This window comes from Vombatus ursinus, unplaced genomic scaffold (genome assembly GCF_900497805.2).
Source record: "Vombatus ursinus unplaced genomic scaffold, bare-nosed wombat genome assembly UNPS02010320.1, whole genome shotgun sequence".
Classification (NCBI taxonomy): domain Eukaryota; kingdom Metazoa; phylum Chordata; class Mammalia; order Diprotodontia; family Vombatidae; genus Vombatus; species Vombatus ursinus.
In genome coordinates, this window is record NW_020950098.1 from 7426477 (window position 1) to 7446916 (window position 20440).

At 33.7% G+C, this 20440-nt stretch overlaps 1 protein-coding gene across 4 annotated transcripts in view; it reads right to left on the bottom strand.

The window, feature by feature from the left end:
- The window catches only part of USP15 (ubiquitin specific peptidase 15), a 157309-nt gene that overhangs the window by 63456 nt on the left and 73413 nt on the right, over window positions 1–20440 (bottom strand). For 3 of the 4 annotated variants that reach the window (XR_003568433.1, XM_027854169.1, XM_027854171.1), the window contains exons 7-8: window positions 9669–9755; window positions 3762–3906 (exon numbers count right to left, since the gene is read on the bottom strand). Coding sequence is in view for 3 of the 4 variants with exons in the window: in XM_027854169.1 (XP_027709970.1) it covers window positions 3762–3906; window positions 9669–9755 (232 nt within the window). In the remaining variant the exon portion in view is untranslated. The remainder of the gene's footprint in view (window positions 1–3761; window positions 3907–9668; window positions 9756–20440) is intronic. The other variant, XM_027854170.1, reaches the window with a different exon arrangement.

Sequence of the window (20440 nt, forward strand, 5' to 3'; positions counted from 1 at the left end):
AGAGAGTCTGACTTTGATTCCTGCAAAATTCTAGACTCTGTTAGTAAGGAAGCATTAATTCTTTTTTTTTTTAATTTTTTTTTTAAGGCAATTGGGGTTAAGTGACTCGCCCAGGGTCACACAGCTAGTAAGTGTAAAGTGTTTGGTCTGAGGCAGGATTTGAACTCAGGTCCTCCTGACTTCAGGGCCAGTGCTTTATCCACTGCGCCACCTAGGTGCCCCGGAAGCATTAATTCTAAAGAATCACCTAGCATGGCTTCGTCAAGAATAGGTCATGCTAGACTAAACATTTCATTTTTTGACTGATGAAGTTATTGAATGAGTAGATCAGGAGAATGATGTACATATAGTATACCCAGATTTTAGCTCTTCTGTAAAGTCTGAAATGTTATTTTTGTAGACGAGACTAGAGAAATACAAATTAGACAACTGCAGAATTAGTTAGACTGGCAACTGGTTGAATGGCCAGATCCAGAGAATAGTCCTTAATGATTTAATGTTAACTTGTTGAACATTTTTCCAATGACTTGGATAAAAGCACAGATGGCATACTTAACAATTTTCCAGATAACACAAAGCTGGGAAAAATAGTTAATACACTGGAGAGTCAGGATTTAAAAGTATAATAACATTGGGCTGGATTGAAAAAAATGAAATTTAATAGATTATAAGCATAGAGAATTATATATGGATTTGAAAAATCAATTTTACAACCATAAAGTAGACAAATGTAGCTGGGCAGAAGTCCAAAAAAGAACTGGGTTTTTCTGAGGAACACAAACTCAATGAATCAAGATTATGATATTGAAACCAAGAAAACTAATGTGATCATCAACTGCATTAAGAAAGGCAGGAAAGGATACAGAATGTGTCCAGAATTAAGGAGTTAACTGCCCCACAGTACTCTATTGTCCTGGTCAGACCACCTTTGGGGTATTGTGTTCAGTTTTAGGTGCCACAGTTTAGGTAATAAGCTGGAGTGTGCCCACCTGAAGGCAACCAGGCCATGTGAGGATCAGTTGAAGGGAATGGAGATGTTAAGCCTAACGAACAGGAGACTTACGAGGGGAACACCCTTGTCTTCAAGTATTTGAAGGTCTGTTGTGGAGAAGAGGGATGAGTCTGTTTGCTGCAGTAGATGGAATAAAGAACAAGGAATAATGGGGCTGAACCTGAAAAGAAGTCAACTTACGTTTGATGTAAGGAAGCTAATCCAAAGGGTGAATATTTAAAGGGTGGATCAGGTTGCCTTGAGAGGGAGTATGTTTACCCAGGTGGAAGTCTCCAAGCAAAGGCTGAATGACCAACTGTGCTGGAGGCTGGAGAAAAGGTGCTTTTTTTCAGGTATGTGGAACTAGTGGGTCAGGGTTCTTTTTCAACCCTGAAAATTCCAAGTTTCTGTTTCAGAATTTTCAATATAAATAACAAGTGGAATCTTCCTTCTAATGATCATGTTTCACATGTAATGGAATGGGATATATGGCAAATTACTAAAATACAAATTATTAAGAGATCTGGCTAGAACTGTACATCTTTCATGTTCTGGGAAAAAAATGAACATCTTCATGTTCCCTTTAACTAACTACCAGAGAAAAGGAAGACTTTCATGTTAATATGAACCTTCTCATCTTTTAAGTAGACAACATATTCACAATAAGGTTTAGAAAAAGCTAAATCTATTTCTAATCTGCTGACGAAAAGCTCATTGAGTTGGACCACTGATATTTACAGACTGCCAACACTGTGAGGAAGTATTGCACAATGTGAAGTTTACAAGAATCTGGTTCCAGTGACTGACAACTAGACTTAAGCGTCAAAAAGACTGAGTTCTAGTCCTACATGTACTGCTGTGTGGCAAGTGTGGCCTTATTGAGACTCAAGTGCCTCATTTGTCAAAGAGTAATAAATGAAACCCTTGCCCTCACCCCTCAGTCTACCCCAAGTACCTCATAGGGTTGTAGTGGATTCAATAACATAGTATGGAAAATATATAAACACTGTAAATATGTGAGCTATTACTATAAAAATTTAAATAAGCTTCATAAACTTACACAAAAATACTTTTTAGGCTATTCTGATTTTCTAGGAACATTTCAGGACTTTATGGATTAAAAAAAAAAAGGTATTTATAGTCCCAGACTGATTTCACTGACAGAAAATACAATTTAACCACGAATAATAATTACAGTACTTTTCCAAACAGTTCAAATTTTAATGTTTGACAGACCATTTTCTAAAGTATTATGAAATAACAACAATAAAAAGGCATTACATACTAATCAGAAGTTTTCTGAAAAAACAAATTTATTTTCTTCAATGGGGGGAGGTGTCAAATGAAAATCACAGATTACTGGTGATTCAAGAATACTATGGTGATAGGAAGGTATTAGCAATCTATGGCAAGTGCCATCAAGATCTTAGATAAAATTATATGGTATGCAATTTTTTTGCATGTTCTGCTATTGCAGAGCACTTCCTTATCCTTACCTCTATCTGTGCAGTATCCTTTAGCTATATAGTATATAAAACCTGCCACTATAGCACTCCTCAACCAAGGCTTTTCACTGAAAAGCCTTCCACCTCTAATCTGAACTCCTATTTTCTCAATACCAGTTTTCTCAGCTGATTTTTGAGGGAAGGTAATCTGAAGAAATTACATCAGAGTATCAATGACAGATGCTTTAAAACTCCCAGAATTAAGCTGGAAGTAGGGACTTCTTTTGTTAGGTAGGCAATTATTAGCTTATAAATGTCATAACTTACATTCAAATCTTTTGAGTCTCTTTCTTTTTGGGTTAGATTAACATTACAAATTGAAATTAATTAACAGCTCAAATAAACTTAAAATGTGGATTTAGAATTCAGAAAGTCTTAAGGAAAATACAATCCAAATCTCCAGAGAATAAGATAACACTGTCAAAAGAAGAAAACTCTAAATCAGTAATCAGTTTTAAGTTTTTATAAGAATATTAAACTGTGAAACAGCATGTAAGTAGTACCTTTTTTCATGGATTTCGTGAATGAGGAAAAATGAGACCTTAATATATGTATAATTTTTTAAAAAATCACAGAATCTCTAAAGTTGGAAGAGACTTTAAAGGCCATCTAGTCCAATGTCTTCTTCAGGGTCAAGACCCAAGTTGCTTTTTATAAGTTTAGATTGACAGGTAGTACAGCCCACAGCAGGTGGAAGAAATAAAGCATCACCAAGGGAATAAGAAAAAAGGTTTCTCTTACAACACAGAATGCTTGAAATTTTAACTTAAACTTTCCAAGCAAGTGATTTTTAATATGGTAGTCAGGAAACTACTTGCATTTAAAAAACTGTTGTTACTTAGCACTGATTTAGTTTTACTGGCTTTGGTATCTGAAACAACATATTAGATTCTTTCCCTTTGACAATCCCTTCCTATGAACATGTCTTTCATATAATGTAATGTTTTTTATTTAGAATTAGCAAAATAGTCTTTAGGATTTCCAAATATGTCTTTTAAAAAAAAACAAACAAAACCCCAAACCTATATGTGGTATAAAGAGATGCACAAACCTATTCTTGAGGTTTTGTTTTCAGAAACCTAAATATGTTCTCCTTTTAAGTGAACATTTGCTACTGACAACGAATCACCTACTTGCTTAAATCAGGTGTGGCAAAGATGTTATGACATACATTTTAGAACACTGAACATAAATTTGAAAATTATTCCACTATTCAAAACTGGTGATTTCCAAGAAATACATTCATTTCATTTCAAAACACCTACCTGAATAGCTGAATTCATGAAACACGTATTTCCCAAGTTACTTAGGCCACATAGGCCAGGCTGTTCATTGTTTCTTCCTGGCTCTGAATAATCATAGTTCTTATAAGCAGTGTATGATGGGAGACAATAGTTTGAATTTTTCACACTGGAAGAAAACAAAACATCTTTCATAACGCAGCCAATAAAGAACTCATGGATCATACTGCTGTAATACACATATAGCACTTTATACTACTCATGACATAAATGGTGCAGTTAAGATTGTTTTTATAAAAGCACTTAACTTAGATATTTCTAAGTTCTGAACCCCAGCCAAAACAAACCCACCACACATCCCTTGATCAGTCATCAAAAACACTGCATCATGTATCACACCAACCAATACAGACTACTACTGTATTTTTCTACCCTTGATTAACTGGAGCAGCTTCACAGCAAACTCCATTCTTCATTGCTCCATCAAATTTAAAACATTCAGATTTTAAACACCACCAGCAGCAATAGATCATCTCATTTACGTCTCTTTTGCATCCTGCTACTGTAAGAGTGAGAACAGTAGAAATGGGAAGGAAGAGTTGTGCTTCAGTTACAGGTGAGAGCTGAGATTTCCAAGGCCACTGTGACATCACTGGCCTGATGCATTGAAAATTCTATTTATAGTTTCTCTGCTAGGACAGCATAATCCAGCACTGAAATACAGAAAAAGCCTGGGGTGATCAGGAATGCACAAAATGCTTGTAAGCAGGCATACCCCTACTAGTAATATATAGTTTTCCTTTTCTTCAAGCTTGTTAGATGTAAGTAGGTTATGTCATTAGATGACTGATTTTAGGCTAATTTGCTTAACGGTATCCTTTTATTTTCACACCTATTAATGTTTTAGAAAAAAATCCAATTAATTAAAACTTAAGTAAACAAGGGGAAATTAAAAAAAGACAAGTAAATAAGAAAATACTCCTATTTTTAACAAGTAAAATATTTTATGTAAAAGAGTAAATTTAACCTTAAACTCTTTCTATTAGTAATCATAAAATATTCACAGTAGAAGCTTTGGAAACTATTCAAGGCATTCCTGCAATTGTTCCAATTTTTTTTTCCACCTTAGAACAAACCTGAGTAAGGTTCACAAGGTCATTTGATAAAAGCAAGCATGGAAAGAAAAAAAAATGCAGTGTTATGAGTGAATACTGATGAATTTACAAATCTCATATTTTTTAAAAATTAGTTACAGTGGTCTACAAACTACAGTGTTTTAATTTTAAAAAATCATGTCTGCAGTTGATTACCAAGATATCCAAAATATTTCCTATTTTCCTATATTATTAGAAGTTTTAAGAACTGAACTTTATACTACTTCCCTTTATTATTAAAAGTTTTAAGAACTGAACTTTATTATACTACTGTAAGGTTTATTTATTGCTTGAACCTTCCTCTACCCACCTCAGCATCCAATTAAGTTAATGCTAAAAAAAATTATTAATCCCACATCAACCTAAGATTACACACCTAGTGCAAACTAGTCAAAATCTTGAAATCTGGTGGAAAAAAATGAACTCTTCAGATGAAAGAGAAATAAAGAGCACACTACAAGGAAATTAAGTGATGCTAGAGTTATACCAATTTACCTCTTTAAAAAACAAATACTTTGAAAGTGTCACAAAAATAAAATTCAAATATACTATTTTCTGCAAATTATTAGACCCATTATAGGTTCTTAAAATACTGGAAGCAAATTGCTATAACATCCATTAAAAGAACTGAATTATGCTAATATTTTAAATCATTTTATATTCTTACTGCTAAAAATTAAAATGCAGGGTTCTAAGTACGGCATAAAAAATACAGTATCTTCATTTTACACGTTAAGTTAATATAAACGGGAACTATATTCTTGTTATAACAACATAATGAAATTTTAGTAATCACAAGCCACAATTTATGGGAAAATACGCACAAATGTATGTCCATGTGCTTGCTCTCTCTCTTTCTCTCTCTCTCTCTCACACACACACACACACACACACAACCAAAAGCACATATAATCTCACTACACATGCATATATTCACACGTATCCTTCACTATATATAAAATAAATGGTGTATGAGAACTTATATTTGGTGGCTGTGTAATCATGCTTCTTGTCTATTAGGAAATGAACAAGATACATTTCCTAAGAGCTTATGCAATAAGCTAAATTTTAGGTTGTTTTGGTGACAAATTAAGAATTGCTTCCCCAGAAGGCAAGAGATGGCCTATATGATTAAATCAAATCATTCCATTTATGATACATTGACAATAAAACTTTTGATTGCCCTAAATGCTATTATATTCCCTAAAGCAAATTACATTAAATAATTTGCAAAACATTCTATGACTCTAGTGCTAAGTTTTAAAAAATAAATCTTTACTATCTTATATAACTGAAATTAATCTTTTCTTCTATTACAACACCCTAAGCCAGTCTCTTTCATAAAAGGCGATTTTATTTTGCACAATGCCAACAAATTCAATAGTAAATTGAATGGATTACATAAAAAAAAAGATTGTTTTAAGATATTGTTAGCTTTATACAATAGTAATAGAATGTTAAAATTAGTTTTTGTAGAGTTGATCCCTATTTTCCCAGTGGTACCTGAAATAATTTTAGGCATTTTATCTTTATTTCCAATGGTTTTCAACTGGCAGAAACTCTATAGCTTTATTTATTTATTTATTTTTTTAGGGCAATTAGGGTTAAGTGACTTGCCCAGGGTCACACAGCTAGTAAGTGTCAAGTGTTTAGTCTGAGGCAGAATTTGAACTCTGGTCCTCCTGACTTCAGGGCCAGTGCTCTATCCACTGCGCCACCTAGCTGCCCCCAGCTTTATTTTTTCTGTCATATAAATATGTATTCTTTTTAAAAAACCACAAAACTTATCTGCATCCGATATTCTTACTTAAAAGAACTTATAACGAAAATCTGCAAAAACCAAAGCTGTTCATAATTTATATAATTTGAAATCATTAAAATTATTGATTCTAAAATTTAAATGCTTTTTGTAACATTCAAGCTAGTACAATTATGAGGGTTTTCTCAAATGGATAAAGAGGGCCCTTACAGAACAAGGTGCTACCTTGGAGAACCTTCTTTTAATTTTTACTTTTGATGGGCAATTTCCTTGAGTGGGAGAGATGTAGCAGGCCATTTATGGAATTAATGAAAGTTAAGGTTGAAAAGAACTTACAAGTGATCCAATCACTTATTTATTTATCAGTCTGCCCATCTATTTATTTATTTTTACAGATAAAAACAAAATGAAAAAACAACAAATCATGAGACAAGGAGTTTAAGTGACTTGTGAGGATTACCCTGCAAATTAATTACAAAGCCAGAACTAATCCAAGTTTCCCAAATCCTAGGAACAGGGCTCTTTCTAACTATTCCACATTGTCTTATACAGGGTGATCCTAAAGTCTTAATGCAGTTTTAACCTGAATATGTTAGCAGCAAACTCACTGATTTTAATTTAAGACTGCACTAAGACTTTTGGAACCTTTTGTATTTCAAATTACCGTATATTCACTGGAAAAGTTCATGTAGCAGGGAAAAGGCTTTCTTTGTTTATTAAGAGTACAGGAACAGGTGGCAGATACTCACTTTCTTTGGTATGATACTATTCTTTTTAAGGAACTAGGTGTCAGAGGACAAAAGGACTACAGAGTAGAGGAAAAGGGAAAATGAAAGAGGAAATTAGTTTTAAACTAAGACACTAATTGATATCATCTTAAAAAATATTGGAACATTCCTCTAACAAGTTGGAGGCATTTCATTTCTGAATAAAGGTAGTAACTAAAGAATCAGTTAAAAAATACAAAGTACACTGAAGGTAGATAATTTTTAGAGAAGGTGGGATTCAATATATCTATATCAATGCTATATCAAAGTTAGAATTGGGCTGATATGTCACAAGGCCAGAAAATTGGATATGATTTGTTTTAGAGAAATAATAAAGTGCACATCTCCATATATTTAATTATCTTTTGAGATACTAAATATAAACTAGATATAGAATGGGTAGCTATTATATAAAAAAACCAAATTTTATAAAAGAAAAAAAGTCCTGGCCACATATTTGCCATATTTTTTTGCCCTATCAGGAAATTTTGCTAAAATAGTCAAATGTTTTACACTACATATATCACTCAGTATATTAAGTCACTTATAATTGAATTTTCATAATTCAAGATGACAAAGTTTAAAACCACAATACTGAATTACTGTAGAATTTTGCAAGATTTGATCATATACACATAAAATCATCATATACATTTATTTTACAGCACAATCTCAATGTGTTACCATTGGGTGACACTTAATAACTGGCTACTGAATTACTATACAGAATTTCATTTATGCAACTTAGTGTAAAAGGGTGACCTTCATATATTTTAACACTGACAACTCATGTTTACATCAACCTGAAGTTCTACCCCACACTGCTATATGCTTTCGAAAACCAAAAAATGAGTCAATTTTAAATATTTATAATGTAGTTTCTAATATTTCTCTAAGCAAAAAGAAATTCTGATTTAGTACTGCTTAAATTATCACATAATAACAAGTCTTACAAATATGGAAATATGCTTTTATGTATTAAAATTATATATTAATATTCAAACTGGTAGTTATGAGAATTTTAATAAAATTCCCTTATAACAGAATTATCTGTAATGATAAATCTTAAATATATAGCAAAAATGTTAAAAGAGGTTTCCAAAATAATCCAATCACTAAGTTAATATATTATTAGGTTGTGATTCATTTAACCGATTGTCAAAACCATTTTCATAATGAGAGAAGACAAACATAAACTACGAATATACTGTCCTTTACTGAGCATGTTAGCTATACTAATCTCTAGTTAACAGTCAGGAACCAGTTCACCACAGCATTTCACTACATAAACTTAACATATATTTACAATGTACAGTTAAATTGCATGTATTTTAATAGTTTAATATCTAGAAGTGTTGGTCAGGGGAAAAAATCACTTCTGATAAAAGTAGTATTTATTAGAAGCTACAGTACAAAATATTTGTGTTTTAGAATTTTTTGCCTAAATTTTGTTCTGCTGGATAGCAATCTGGCAATACAGATTGAATAATATTTTAATGGAAAGACAATTAGAAACAGGTTGAGCTCCTTTGAATTTGCCCTATACCAGGTGCTTGGCATTACTTGACATGTAAAATATATGGTATATATGTATAGTATAGCATAACTACAGTGAACTTAGCATGTACATAATACTTTACTCAGATGAGAAACTATAAAAGATAAAAATTGTTAAAGTTTTTTCTCAGAATTTAACTGCTTTAGTCTCAAATAATACAACTTCAAGTTACAGCCTATATCACTATAACCTGTATATGTTAATCCAAATGTCTCAAGAAAATATGCATTACTGCCATTCGTGGATAACCATAAAAAAATATAAAGTGATTCACGTAAAGGTATTCTAACACTACGAATGATTATAAAGATACAAATAGAGTTATAAAAGGCCAGCTAATAATTGTTCACATAAAAAATACATTTAACAAATTTTATTTATAAACTTTAATAATTGGTTGTGATCGCTGGTGTTGGAAATGTTAAATTCTAAAGGAACTACATTATACTTGACAGACATCCCTTTTAGGTCACAATTCAAATTATTTATTATAATATATATGCTAAATCAAGAGCAAAATTATAAGCGAGCCTGCTTGCTCATTTTACTTTGTGGAGAGCTAACCAATAGTTTAGAGAAATTCAGTTTTAATGCAAAAAAAAAAATTATCCTCAATTCTAGATAGGAGTCATTTTCTGCAATCAAAAGGGGGTGATTCAATTAAACAAACAGTTCTTAAGATACATTGCTTACTTTCTGTTGTTGATGTTGTTATAATTATTTGATAGAGATGAAGGAGAGATCTTTGGTAAAGTTGAAAAATTGGATGCACCTGGGGACCTTTAAAAATATGAAAATGTTAAATTAGATAAAGATGCTGAATTCTGAAATTAATCATGAAATAAAAGAACAGATGCCAATGTATGTAGTAAATGAATGTTGAAAAATAGTTATGAGCAAAAAACACTAATATCAATTGGTTTCCAAATTCAAAATGCATTCTTCACATAAAAATTAACTAATAGCAAAAAAAGCAACCATCTTTATGTTTCATTAGCTAAATTAAACAAGCAATGTCATTCTTTTGATTATTTTATTAAATAAAATGTATCCCTTTTCTAAAAATTAAACATTTATTACTAAACATTTTATTGCCAATGTTCCATGAATTAAAATATTTAAATATTTAGGAATAGTATTCTCATTAGTTAATCCAGAATAGCATTATGCATTAAGAAGCCAAGAAGCCAATTGTTCACAAAGCCAATTTATAACTCAGTTAAACAACCAACTCTTCATTATCCACAGGACATAGGAAAAGCATGAATAAATCACAAAGATAATCCACAAAAAAAATTTTTTTTGGTCAACAGGTTCAAAGCTGATTAATATTAAAATTGTCATATAATAAAAGCTTACATATTTAATTCAGATCATCCAGACCCACCCAGAGTTTTAAATATTTTTTGTGCCATGGATCTGATTGGCAGTCTGGTGAAGCCTAAACATGGACCACTGCTTGGAATGATGTTTTAAAATGCATTTTAAAACTACACAGGATTACAAAGGAAACCAATTATATTGAAATTATCTGTTTTAGAAAACAAGTTCAATGATCCCAGGTAAAGAATCCTTGGTTTAATCCAACACTATTTTACAGATAAGGAAAGAGGCCTAGAGAGATGGTAACTTGCCCAAAGGTCACCCAACAACTAAGCAGCTGAGGCAAGATTCAAATCCAAGTAGGTCTTCTGATTGTAAACCCAGGGCTCCTTCTACTATACTTTCTACTGATGATTCTTAAGTTTGTTAGCTACAGTAATTTAATTACAGTTAATTTCCCCTATAAGGTGGCTTACACTATTAATTTACTTGGCAAGTTCCTTTTCCACTGACAGTGTAAAAGTAAATTTCAGTACAATACGAATATTACCACAAATTTCAAATTTGGGAGGATCAAATGGAAATGGGACAGGATCATTTTTAATTTTATAATATTTTAATTTTGAATTTTGATCTACTCTTTTTCTAGAAGACAAACATAAACTAAACATATACCCTTAATCATACAGAGAATTATAGCAGCAAACTCACTGATTCAAACTTTCAAAAGTACAAAAGTACCCTAGATGTTCTATTTTTGTGGCTAAATCCATACAAATTCTCTCTTGCTAACCAATATCATTTACCATACTCATTAACATCTCCAGTAAGAATGGTGTTTAAAAGGAAAAGGTAAAACTGTTACCAGTTGTTTTTGTAAAGATTAAACATCTATCTATTGCCACTATTTTCTAAAATCCCTTTTCATGCTGTTATTTAGACATTTCTAACAAAGAGGTTACCTGGATGGGGTAGATGGAGTAACACACTAACCTGAGCCTAATAACAGTTTGCTGATATATATTACAAAGTAGGGGGTGAATACAGCCAATTCTGAATCCAGCATCAATAATTTTGGGTTATTTAAATGGAGTAGTGATGTGATAAATCTGTTATGCAGTTATCTCTTTACAGCCCATGCCCACATTCCGGATACCACCTGCTCATTAATAACTTCCTTACAAAGTAGACAAGACAGAGAGTGATGAAATGTCAATGTAGGTGTGGGAAATGGCAGAGAGATGAAATATATTGTCATATTGCACTAATGAAATTGAGTGGTTTGTCTATATGGATTTTAATAGCTACTATTGTTCCACACTTCCTTCTCCACTTTCATCAGATTTTACCTTTCATTCATCCATGACTCATACCATAGTCATTATTCAAAAATCAGTCTATGAAATTCTTTAATTATGATAAAAACAGTGCTGTGTATATAACAGACGCTAGATATATGCCAGTTGAATGGATCTTGAAAAAAAAAGTATCAGAATTTGTAATGATACAAAGAGTTTAAAAAGATGATAGATTTGTTGCAATTTATATATGTTTTACCTATTTAAACCCTCTTATTAATAAAATCTTTTCAGTACTAAAAAAGTAATAAGAATTATTCTAAATTTAGAACATTATTTATTTTATTCTAAGTTATAGTGAGAATGTTATACATATCAAAAAACTAAAAAATTTAGTGTCAATAAATAAAGTATGATCACATTCTCTTATGGAGAACAATGACTAGTCATATTAATTACTTCCTCAAGAGAAGTTAACTTAAAAATATCCGAAATTTTATTTACCATTCTGAATACCTGATTCTGTGCTCTACCTTTTTTTTGGGGGGGGAGGGGAATTTGGACATGTAATTACATTAGTGTGAGGAATTTCAGATATGGAAATTCCTTTTACCAAAGCAAATGGACAGCCTATTTGACACTTATAGTCTAGACAGTTGCTGACTTAGTCACACATTTATAGTACTTCAGAGGTAGGACTTTAAAATTCTGGTCTTCCTGACTCCAAGACCTGCCTTTATGCACATTACTATTCTTTCAGCACAAAAATATTTTGCCTATTGAACATGGAATTGCACAATAAATGACATATATAGAGTACATACGATATACTGTATATACTACATATCATATATTATACTTATATTAAATATATGACCATAAATGGGCCATTGGACATTTACCACCCCCCCCCATCTACCCCTAAAGCTTTCCATTTTCCATACCAAGAACTTGGTTTGTAAATGTGAACCTAAATGTTCTGGTTTGAAATAATTTTTTCCTCTTCATTCAATAGAATCTTGAAAAGTATAGCTGAGGAGAATGAAGGAAGTTTCAGTTACCAAAGATAATTTGTTTCACCTATCTACAATTTAAAATTTTCAAAGAAAATTAACTATATATAGCTAAAACTATATATGTATGTGTGTGTCTAGCACTCCCCTCCCAACTCTGCTTCTGACTTTCTGGATTTTGCCCAGCTGTTGTCTCACCCTGGAGCTTACCTCAGCACCTGGGGTCTCCTCACCCTGGAACATACCTTTGCCATGCTGGGCCCTCTTCTCCCACTGCTGAACTACTTTCAGCAGGGGGAGGAACCAAGCTAGCCAACTTTCATTCCCCCTCCTGACTCTGTTTCTGATTTTTTGAACAGTGACACCATGCTCCAGAGGTTACCTACCCTTACTTCATCCCACCCCACCAGTTCTCTTTTGTGCACTGTCTCCCCCATTAGATTGTAAGCTCCTTGAGGGTTAAAGGCTGTCTCTTGCCTTTTTTTGTAACCCCAGCACTCAGCATAGTACCTGGCACATAGTAGGCACTTAATAAATGCTTACTGAATTGAATTCAATTGTTGCTTATATTTGTATCCTTCTTACAGCACTGAGCACATCTGGGACATAGTAAGCATTTAATAAACACTTGTTGCCTTACTGTCCAAACTCAGGCTTTTCCTAAAATACAAAGGCTCCTAAAGAAGCAAACAATACTCTTTTCCTTACACATTAATGTGCTATTTTAATTTTTTAGAAAGGTTAGACTACTCAAGTACAAAGAAGGTAGAAAATAAGTTAACAGTGAATAATAAGCAGATGATATAAAGAACTCTCATGAATAAAGCCAAGTATACTGAAACTTTACTATAATGTTATTTGCTATAAATTGAATTTAGGTATTAAGACAAATTACTAAATTACTAAAGTAACAAAAAAGACTTATTTATAATGTGGTTTTACCTTATGGCATGGTTATCCTTGTTGCTCTCTCAGCATCTTTGTATTTCTCTACTTCTTTTCACTGTAAAATTTTTTGAGTGATTTATACCTATTTTGTTTTAATTAGATATTCCTCCTTAAACTGTGACAATCTGGCATTCACATCCACCTTTTTACTTAAACTTGAACAGTTGGAATACATCAATGATCTCTGAATGACAAAAGCCACAGGCTTCTTTCTTTATTTTTTTTAATCATTCTGCCACATTTGAGAGTGCTAACTACTTTTTAATAATTCCATATTTCTACAAAGTTTAAACTGCTTTGCCCATTAATTTCGTGATTTACAACTATCTGATACAACCTTCTTTCTCTCCACCCCTAATTCATGCCATTTCTTTCCATTTACAATATAACTGAGGCAAAGTGACCTATATGCCAACCCCTATGTATGCCTTTTACTGTCCTGCTGCAATAGATGCCATTATTCACATTACTGCATAGGCCTGGAATGTCATACCCCTTAAACTGGTGACTCTTCAGTAACTCAAATGCCACCTCCTCTAAGAAGCATTTTTTAATTCTTCTGATATAATGAACTTAGACTTCAAATGCACTTTACATCAGTGGGGCAATGAACAAAGCGTTACATGAGAAGTAAGGTTATTTATTAGGTACTGGAAAGACGAGGGCAGGTTTTCTAGAAGACTGACATGGGGGTTAAGGGGATGCTGGGGAAGCACTAACAACTATGGAAAACAGGAAATGCCTTTTGTAGAAAGTGGCAGTGGAGCTGAGCCTTAAAGACAGGGCGTGGTTACTAGGAGGCTGAGGTGAGGAGGAAAAACATTTCAGACAAGGGCCTAACAGCCTATGAAAAGGGACATAGAAGAGTAAGAAGGCTGGTTTGGCTGGAATGTAGGGGAGCAAATTGTAAAAAAAGGCTATAAGTATGTATTTTATTTTGGAAGCAATGAAGCTTCTTGAGCAGGTGAGTGACATGGTCAGACACATAGTAAATGCCTAAAAAAAACTCTGATCATAGTAGCCCTGCGAAACGTTGATGTCTTTACCACAGACAAATGCTTATCTGGCATTTAATAATATACAGACTTGTATGGTTTATATTCTCATGTGTTTGTCTCTTCAATGAAACTGAAAGATCCATGTGTCTCCCAGAACAATGAGGCTGCACATATAAGCATAAAAATAAATATACTGAGTGATCTTAGACCCAGAATGGATAGCACTATTAAGTTCTAATATGTAAGCATGATGATAAAATTCCACTTTATAGGAAGAATAATGATGAAAGCATATTTAAAAAAAAATATGAAAGTATCCATTTTAACAATTATATTAGCATGGTTGATCAAACAATTTATACTTGTTTTCTTTTAATTAGAAATTCCTTCTTAAACTGTGACAATCTGGCATTCACATCCACCTTTATATCTGTATTCAATACCATGTATTAATGTATTCAAATTAGATAATATTTACTTGTTTAAAGCTAGGAATCTATTCTTGGAAGCAGCAAGGAACATTTTGTATTAACTATTTATGAATAGTTGCCAAGAAAACCCCAAATGGGGTCATGCAGAATTGGATACAACTGAAAAATTGCTGAACAACATAGTTTACGAATAGGTCACAGCAATAGGCACCAGTTACAGTTTTCTCAAATACCACATCAAAGTGATATACGATTTAAAAATCACAGGTGTGTTGAAATATGTATTGGATTTGCAAATTTAGACATGTATATATGCACATATATTTACACTCAAATATATAAATAATAAAAGGCATTTTAGAGACTCTTAATTTATTATTTCTATTTTTAATGTTGTATTCCTTGATTCTTCCTCTGTCTTTTCATTCACTAGGGAAGAACAAAGACTATCAGAAATCTTCAGTAATAAGTAATCTGTCTAGCTAATAAAGTAAAGCTTTAAAGTGCTAATCTGGAATTTAATAATATATTGTCTTTTTTATCTTTTTGAGTGTTAATGTTCTTCATGGACATGGCTTCTTTTTTAAGAGACAATTTTAAATTTAACAGCTTAACAGACATAATATACAGACTTCTTGAAGCAACAAAACAAAGCCTAAGTAAATAACTGTATTTGCCCCTACCCTCATTATCTTATGATCTACCTTAGGGAAGGCAATGCTAGTCTTTATTTCAGCCACGCACAGTGAGCTTATGTTCTCCTTTCTAGTCTAGGTAAATTCTATCTACAATTGGGGTTCTGAAAATGAAATTCTGGCACACTATACAGCACTCTGGGAGAAAGAAGAGACTCGCATATGTGCAGAATCTCTTCAATGATAGTAGTTCATTTTTGTTGATGGATTTCAATGTTACTGGGCATGTGAATTTTTTAAAGGAATATTATATCTGCCGTATTAAAAATGCGAGGCCAGGAAAATATAGTGAAATTATTTATGAATTTTCTTTGAACTGAAATAATATAATATCTAAAATTCTATAGCACACCTAAGAAAAAGCTGTAGTACATTTAGTATTTGTGGCACACTTTTTGCGAACTGCTGCTCAACAATATTCTTATCTATCCTGTCAGAAAAAGAAATGAGGTTCTTCTGCCATGACCCATTCTAATGAAGTCATGATGGTTCTTTTTGATCACTGTTTGCTTTACTAGATTTTAATTCTCTCTTTTGGTAACACTCTAGAATTTTAGCAGGCATCAAACTATGGTCTGCAGATTTTATTCCTTTCCCTTATTTGAAAGTGGGACAAGATTTTGTCCCTTACTCCACTCCATTTACATAGTGGTCAGATTTCTGGCAAACTTAACCGCCTAGAAGAGAAGTCGTTAACCCTAAAGTAAGAAAAAGACTTGTAGAAGCTTCTTTACAAAGCACTTTGCTCAGGTCAGAATCAAATCAATCAATCAATCAATCAATAAGAATTTATTAAACATCTGCTATAGATCTGGTACTGTCAGGGACTGAGGACATAAAGATAAAAATGAAACAGTCCCAAGCCTCATGGAATTTATAATCTATCTAGGGACACTAAGTATATATAAAGTAAATCCAAATTAATTTCAGGGTGGAGGCCATGCAATGCAGGGGATGAGGAAAGGCTTTATGTAGGAGCTAAGCTCTGAAGAACACTATGGATTTCAAAAGGTGGAAGAAAGGAGGGAGTGAATTCTACACACAGGAGGGCAAGGCCCTGAGAGGAGAGAGGGAATATCATGAGTGAAACAGAACAAGAATGTCAGTCTGGCTAGACTGAAGACTACATGAAAGGGAGTGAGACACACACAAGTGAGGTTGGAGCCAGGTTGTGAGGGGCTTTAAATGTCGAACAGGAAGTTATATTTGATCCCATAGGCAATGAGAAGCTAATGGAGTTAACTGAGTACGAAGTGACACTGTCTGACATGTGCTTTGGGAAACTCGCTTTGGGTGGATGGGACAGGGGTGAGACTTGAGAAGGGGAGATTAATTAGGAGGCTAATGTAATAGTTCTGAGGAGAGGTGATGAGGGCCTATACCAGGGAGAGATTGGTGGCTATGTGAGTGTATATAAGAGGATAAATGCAAGAGATGGAGGTAGGATAACAATGCTTGAATTTGCTAGTTTAGTACCAAAGTCACCAATTTAACATAGTTTGTTAACTTTATTCCCTTTACAATGGCCTGTTCTTCTGAGACCACAGGATCCAGACATAACTAGTACAAATCTTATGTGATCAAGAATCTCTTTTGCAGCCCATCCGACAAGCGACTCAACTGAGAAAATGCTTAAAGAACTCTAATGAGGGCAAATAAACTCTCTTTAAAAAGCAACCTATTGGGGCAGCTAGGTGGCGCAGTGGATAAAGCACTGCCCCTGAAGTCAGAAGTACCTGAGTTCAAATCCAGCCTCAGACCAAATACCTGACACTTACTAGCTGTGTGACCCTGGGCAAGTCACTTAACCCCAACTGCCTAAAAAAAAAAAAAAAAAGAAAAAAAGAAAAAAGCAACATATTTAACTAATAAGTAGCTCTAATTGTTAGAAAGTTAGTCCTCATATTAAACCTAGATAGTCACCTCTACAACTTCTAACCACAGTTGCTAGTTCTGCCTTTGGGACTGAACAGAACAAGAGTTAACTGCTCCTTTAAATGACAGTCATTCGGTTACTTGAAAATGTTATCATGTCCTCTGTATTCTTCTTTGCTCCACTCTAAAAATCTCTAGCTCCTTCAACTAACTCTAAAAAAGGCATATTCTCCAGTTCCACATACCATCCTGATTTCTCTCTTTTGACAGGACTAAATATAATATTATACATGTGGTCTGATGAGGACTGGGTAAAAAACATTTGCCTCCCACATTATGGACACCATACCTCTCTTACTGAAGCTTAAGACAACATTAGCATTTTTGGCTGCCATGTCACATTGCTAACTCATATTGGACTCAGGGTGTGCCAAAACACCCGGGGTCTTTTTTCACAGAATTGTGGTTTAGATATGTCTCCCCTATACTGTATTTGATTTTTGGAATCAAGTATAAAACCTTCTATTTAACACCGTTAAATTTTATTCAATTCAAATCAGCCCAATGTTTGAGCCTACCAAGTGCTTTCTGGATCCAGGCATTGTAATTCAAAGTGTTAACTATCTTTCCAAGCAATATACCATCTTCAAAGTTGACAAGCAACACACACTTTTATTTAAATTACTGATCAAAATGTGGAACATAGGATCAAGGAAAGATACATGGGGCACTCTAGAAACCTCCCTCTGAGCTGATACCAATGCATACTCTTTCTAAAGCATTTCACCAATCTACCTGTCTAGTTACCTTGTCAAAAAAAGAGCTATCATTAGGTTAGTCTCAGGCAATCTGTTCTTATTGAAGTCATTCAGGAAGATAAATGGCTTTCTAGTAATCAGAGGTTTCCTATATCAACCTCTTACTACTATTTTCTAAAACTTTGTAAAAATAAGTCATGATCTCTGGTATGCAGTTGGCTGAATCTTCCCTTAATCTCCTCTAGTCACTTTTTAAAAAAACAATTAAAAATAAATCGAAAAATGGGGACATTTGCTCTTTTCTAGTTGTACCCTCTTTCATCCTCTACAGCCTTTCTAAAATTACCAAAAATGGATCAATAATCACATTTGACAGTTTTTAAAGAATTCTAGGACATCTGGGTCCCGGTGATTTGAACTTACTGAGGGCAGCATGATGCTGACCATCTCATTGCTTAATCTTAGAATTCCATACCCTTCCAACTATTTTCAATCTGTTGTTCCTAATCCAAAGAGGATCTTCCTTGGAAAACAAGTAAAGTGAGAGTTGTTGTTTTAGCCTTTTCATCATAGTCCATTATCATCATCATCCCAATCTCCCTGAGCATTAATTCTAGCCAAGAGAAGGCTTTTGTCTATAATGAAGTTAAAATGCCTTTTGTTGTTGTTGTTATCCTTACCATACATTACAAGCATTATCTGATTCTGAGCTTTAGCACCCCTGAAACAGTTCTTACAGAGACTTGATACAAGATAAATATGACAGAATCTAGGCTGTTCTTTAAAACCCCAGTTTGATTCTTCTCCAATATTGCTAAAGTTTATGCAAATATACTGAGGTACAGGGCAATTTTGCTTTTGCTTTTTGACAAAAAACCTTTTCATCCTGAAATTCTTATTGGATAACAAGGTGAACAGGCCACCAAAATGTGTTCCTTTCCTTCAGTATGACATATGGGGTCATGTATCTAGGACATTAGAAGAGGTTATCTGGTCCAACCTCCTCATTTTACAGATGAGAAATTGTGCCCAGAGGGATCATGCAACTTGCCCAAGTGCATAAAGACAGTAAGTGGCCAAGCTGAGATCTGAATTGATGTCCCCATGACCCTTAAGTTCAGCTCTTTTCAAAGCACCATTCAGACTCTCGGTTATCTGAAGGGCATTAGTATGTCCCTCACCACTCCCAAGTCTTCTTGTTCCAGCAAGCCAATTCTCTCTAATCATAAGGCCAACACCCTAGTTAGGGTCCTCACCGCAAAAAGCCCCCAACTGGCTTTTCTGTCTCAGTTTTCTCTCCTCTCCAATCCATCTTTCACATAGCTGCTAAAGGCGACTTTACTGACCACAAGTCTGACCATGTTATTATCCTGCTCAAGAAACTTCAGTGGCTCCTGACTGCTTCTAAAATAAAGTACAAACTTCTTTGGGCACTGAAAGCTCTTCAAAACCTGGCTCTGGTCTCATTACATATTAACTTCACAAACTCTGTGGCCCATTCAAACTCAGTGTTGATCATAAATGATATTCTCTCTTCTCCAAGCTTTTGCACTGGCTGGTACACCATGCCTGGACTGCATTCCCTCATCACTTTTGCCTCTTAGAATATCTCATTTCCTTAGCATATTGGGACCAATGATATATTAATAAACACGTAGACAGTTGCAAACACTCTCACCCTAATATCCTGAAGACAAAGTCAAGGTTCACACTGAGGTAGGATTTGAATTCAGGTCTTTCTGACTCTAAGTCTAAAGCTCTAAGCATCTCACAAAGCTGCTGCTTCTTTTAGGACTATTGCTATCTGCAATATTCCACTATTTTCAACTGTCAGATTTTACAAATGAGTTTAAGTTTTAAACCAGCACTGCCCTTGCCAGATCTATCATCTCTCTCTGCTTGGCAAAAATTGTTTGCCGGCTGAGGTAGTTTCTAGGCTTTTTTTTTTCTTCCAGTTTCTTGACTGATGATTAATATTCCTTGGGAATTAATAAATGCAGCCTATTGTCAATATCTATTCTTTTACCTATTTTTATTATCAAGAAGTTATTTAAATAAGTCAGGCTGGAGATTCTTCAATTGCATACTAAATCTAATTTTTATTTTCTTTGTGACTAGGTACCGAT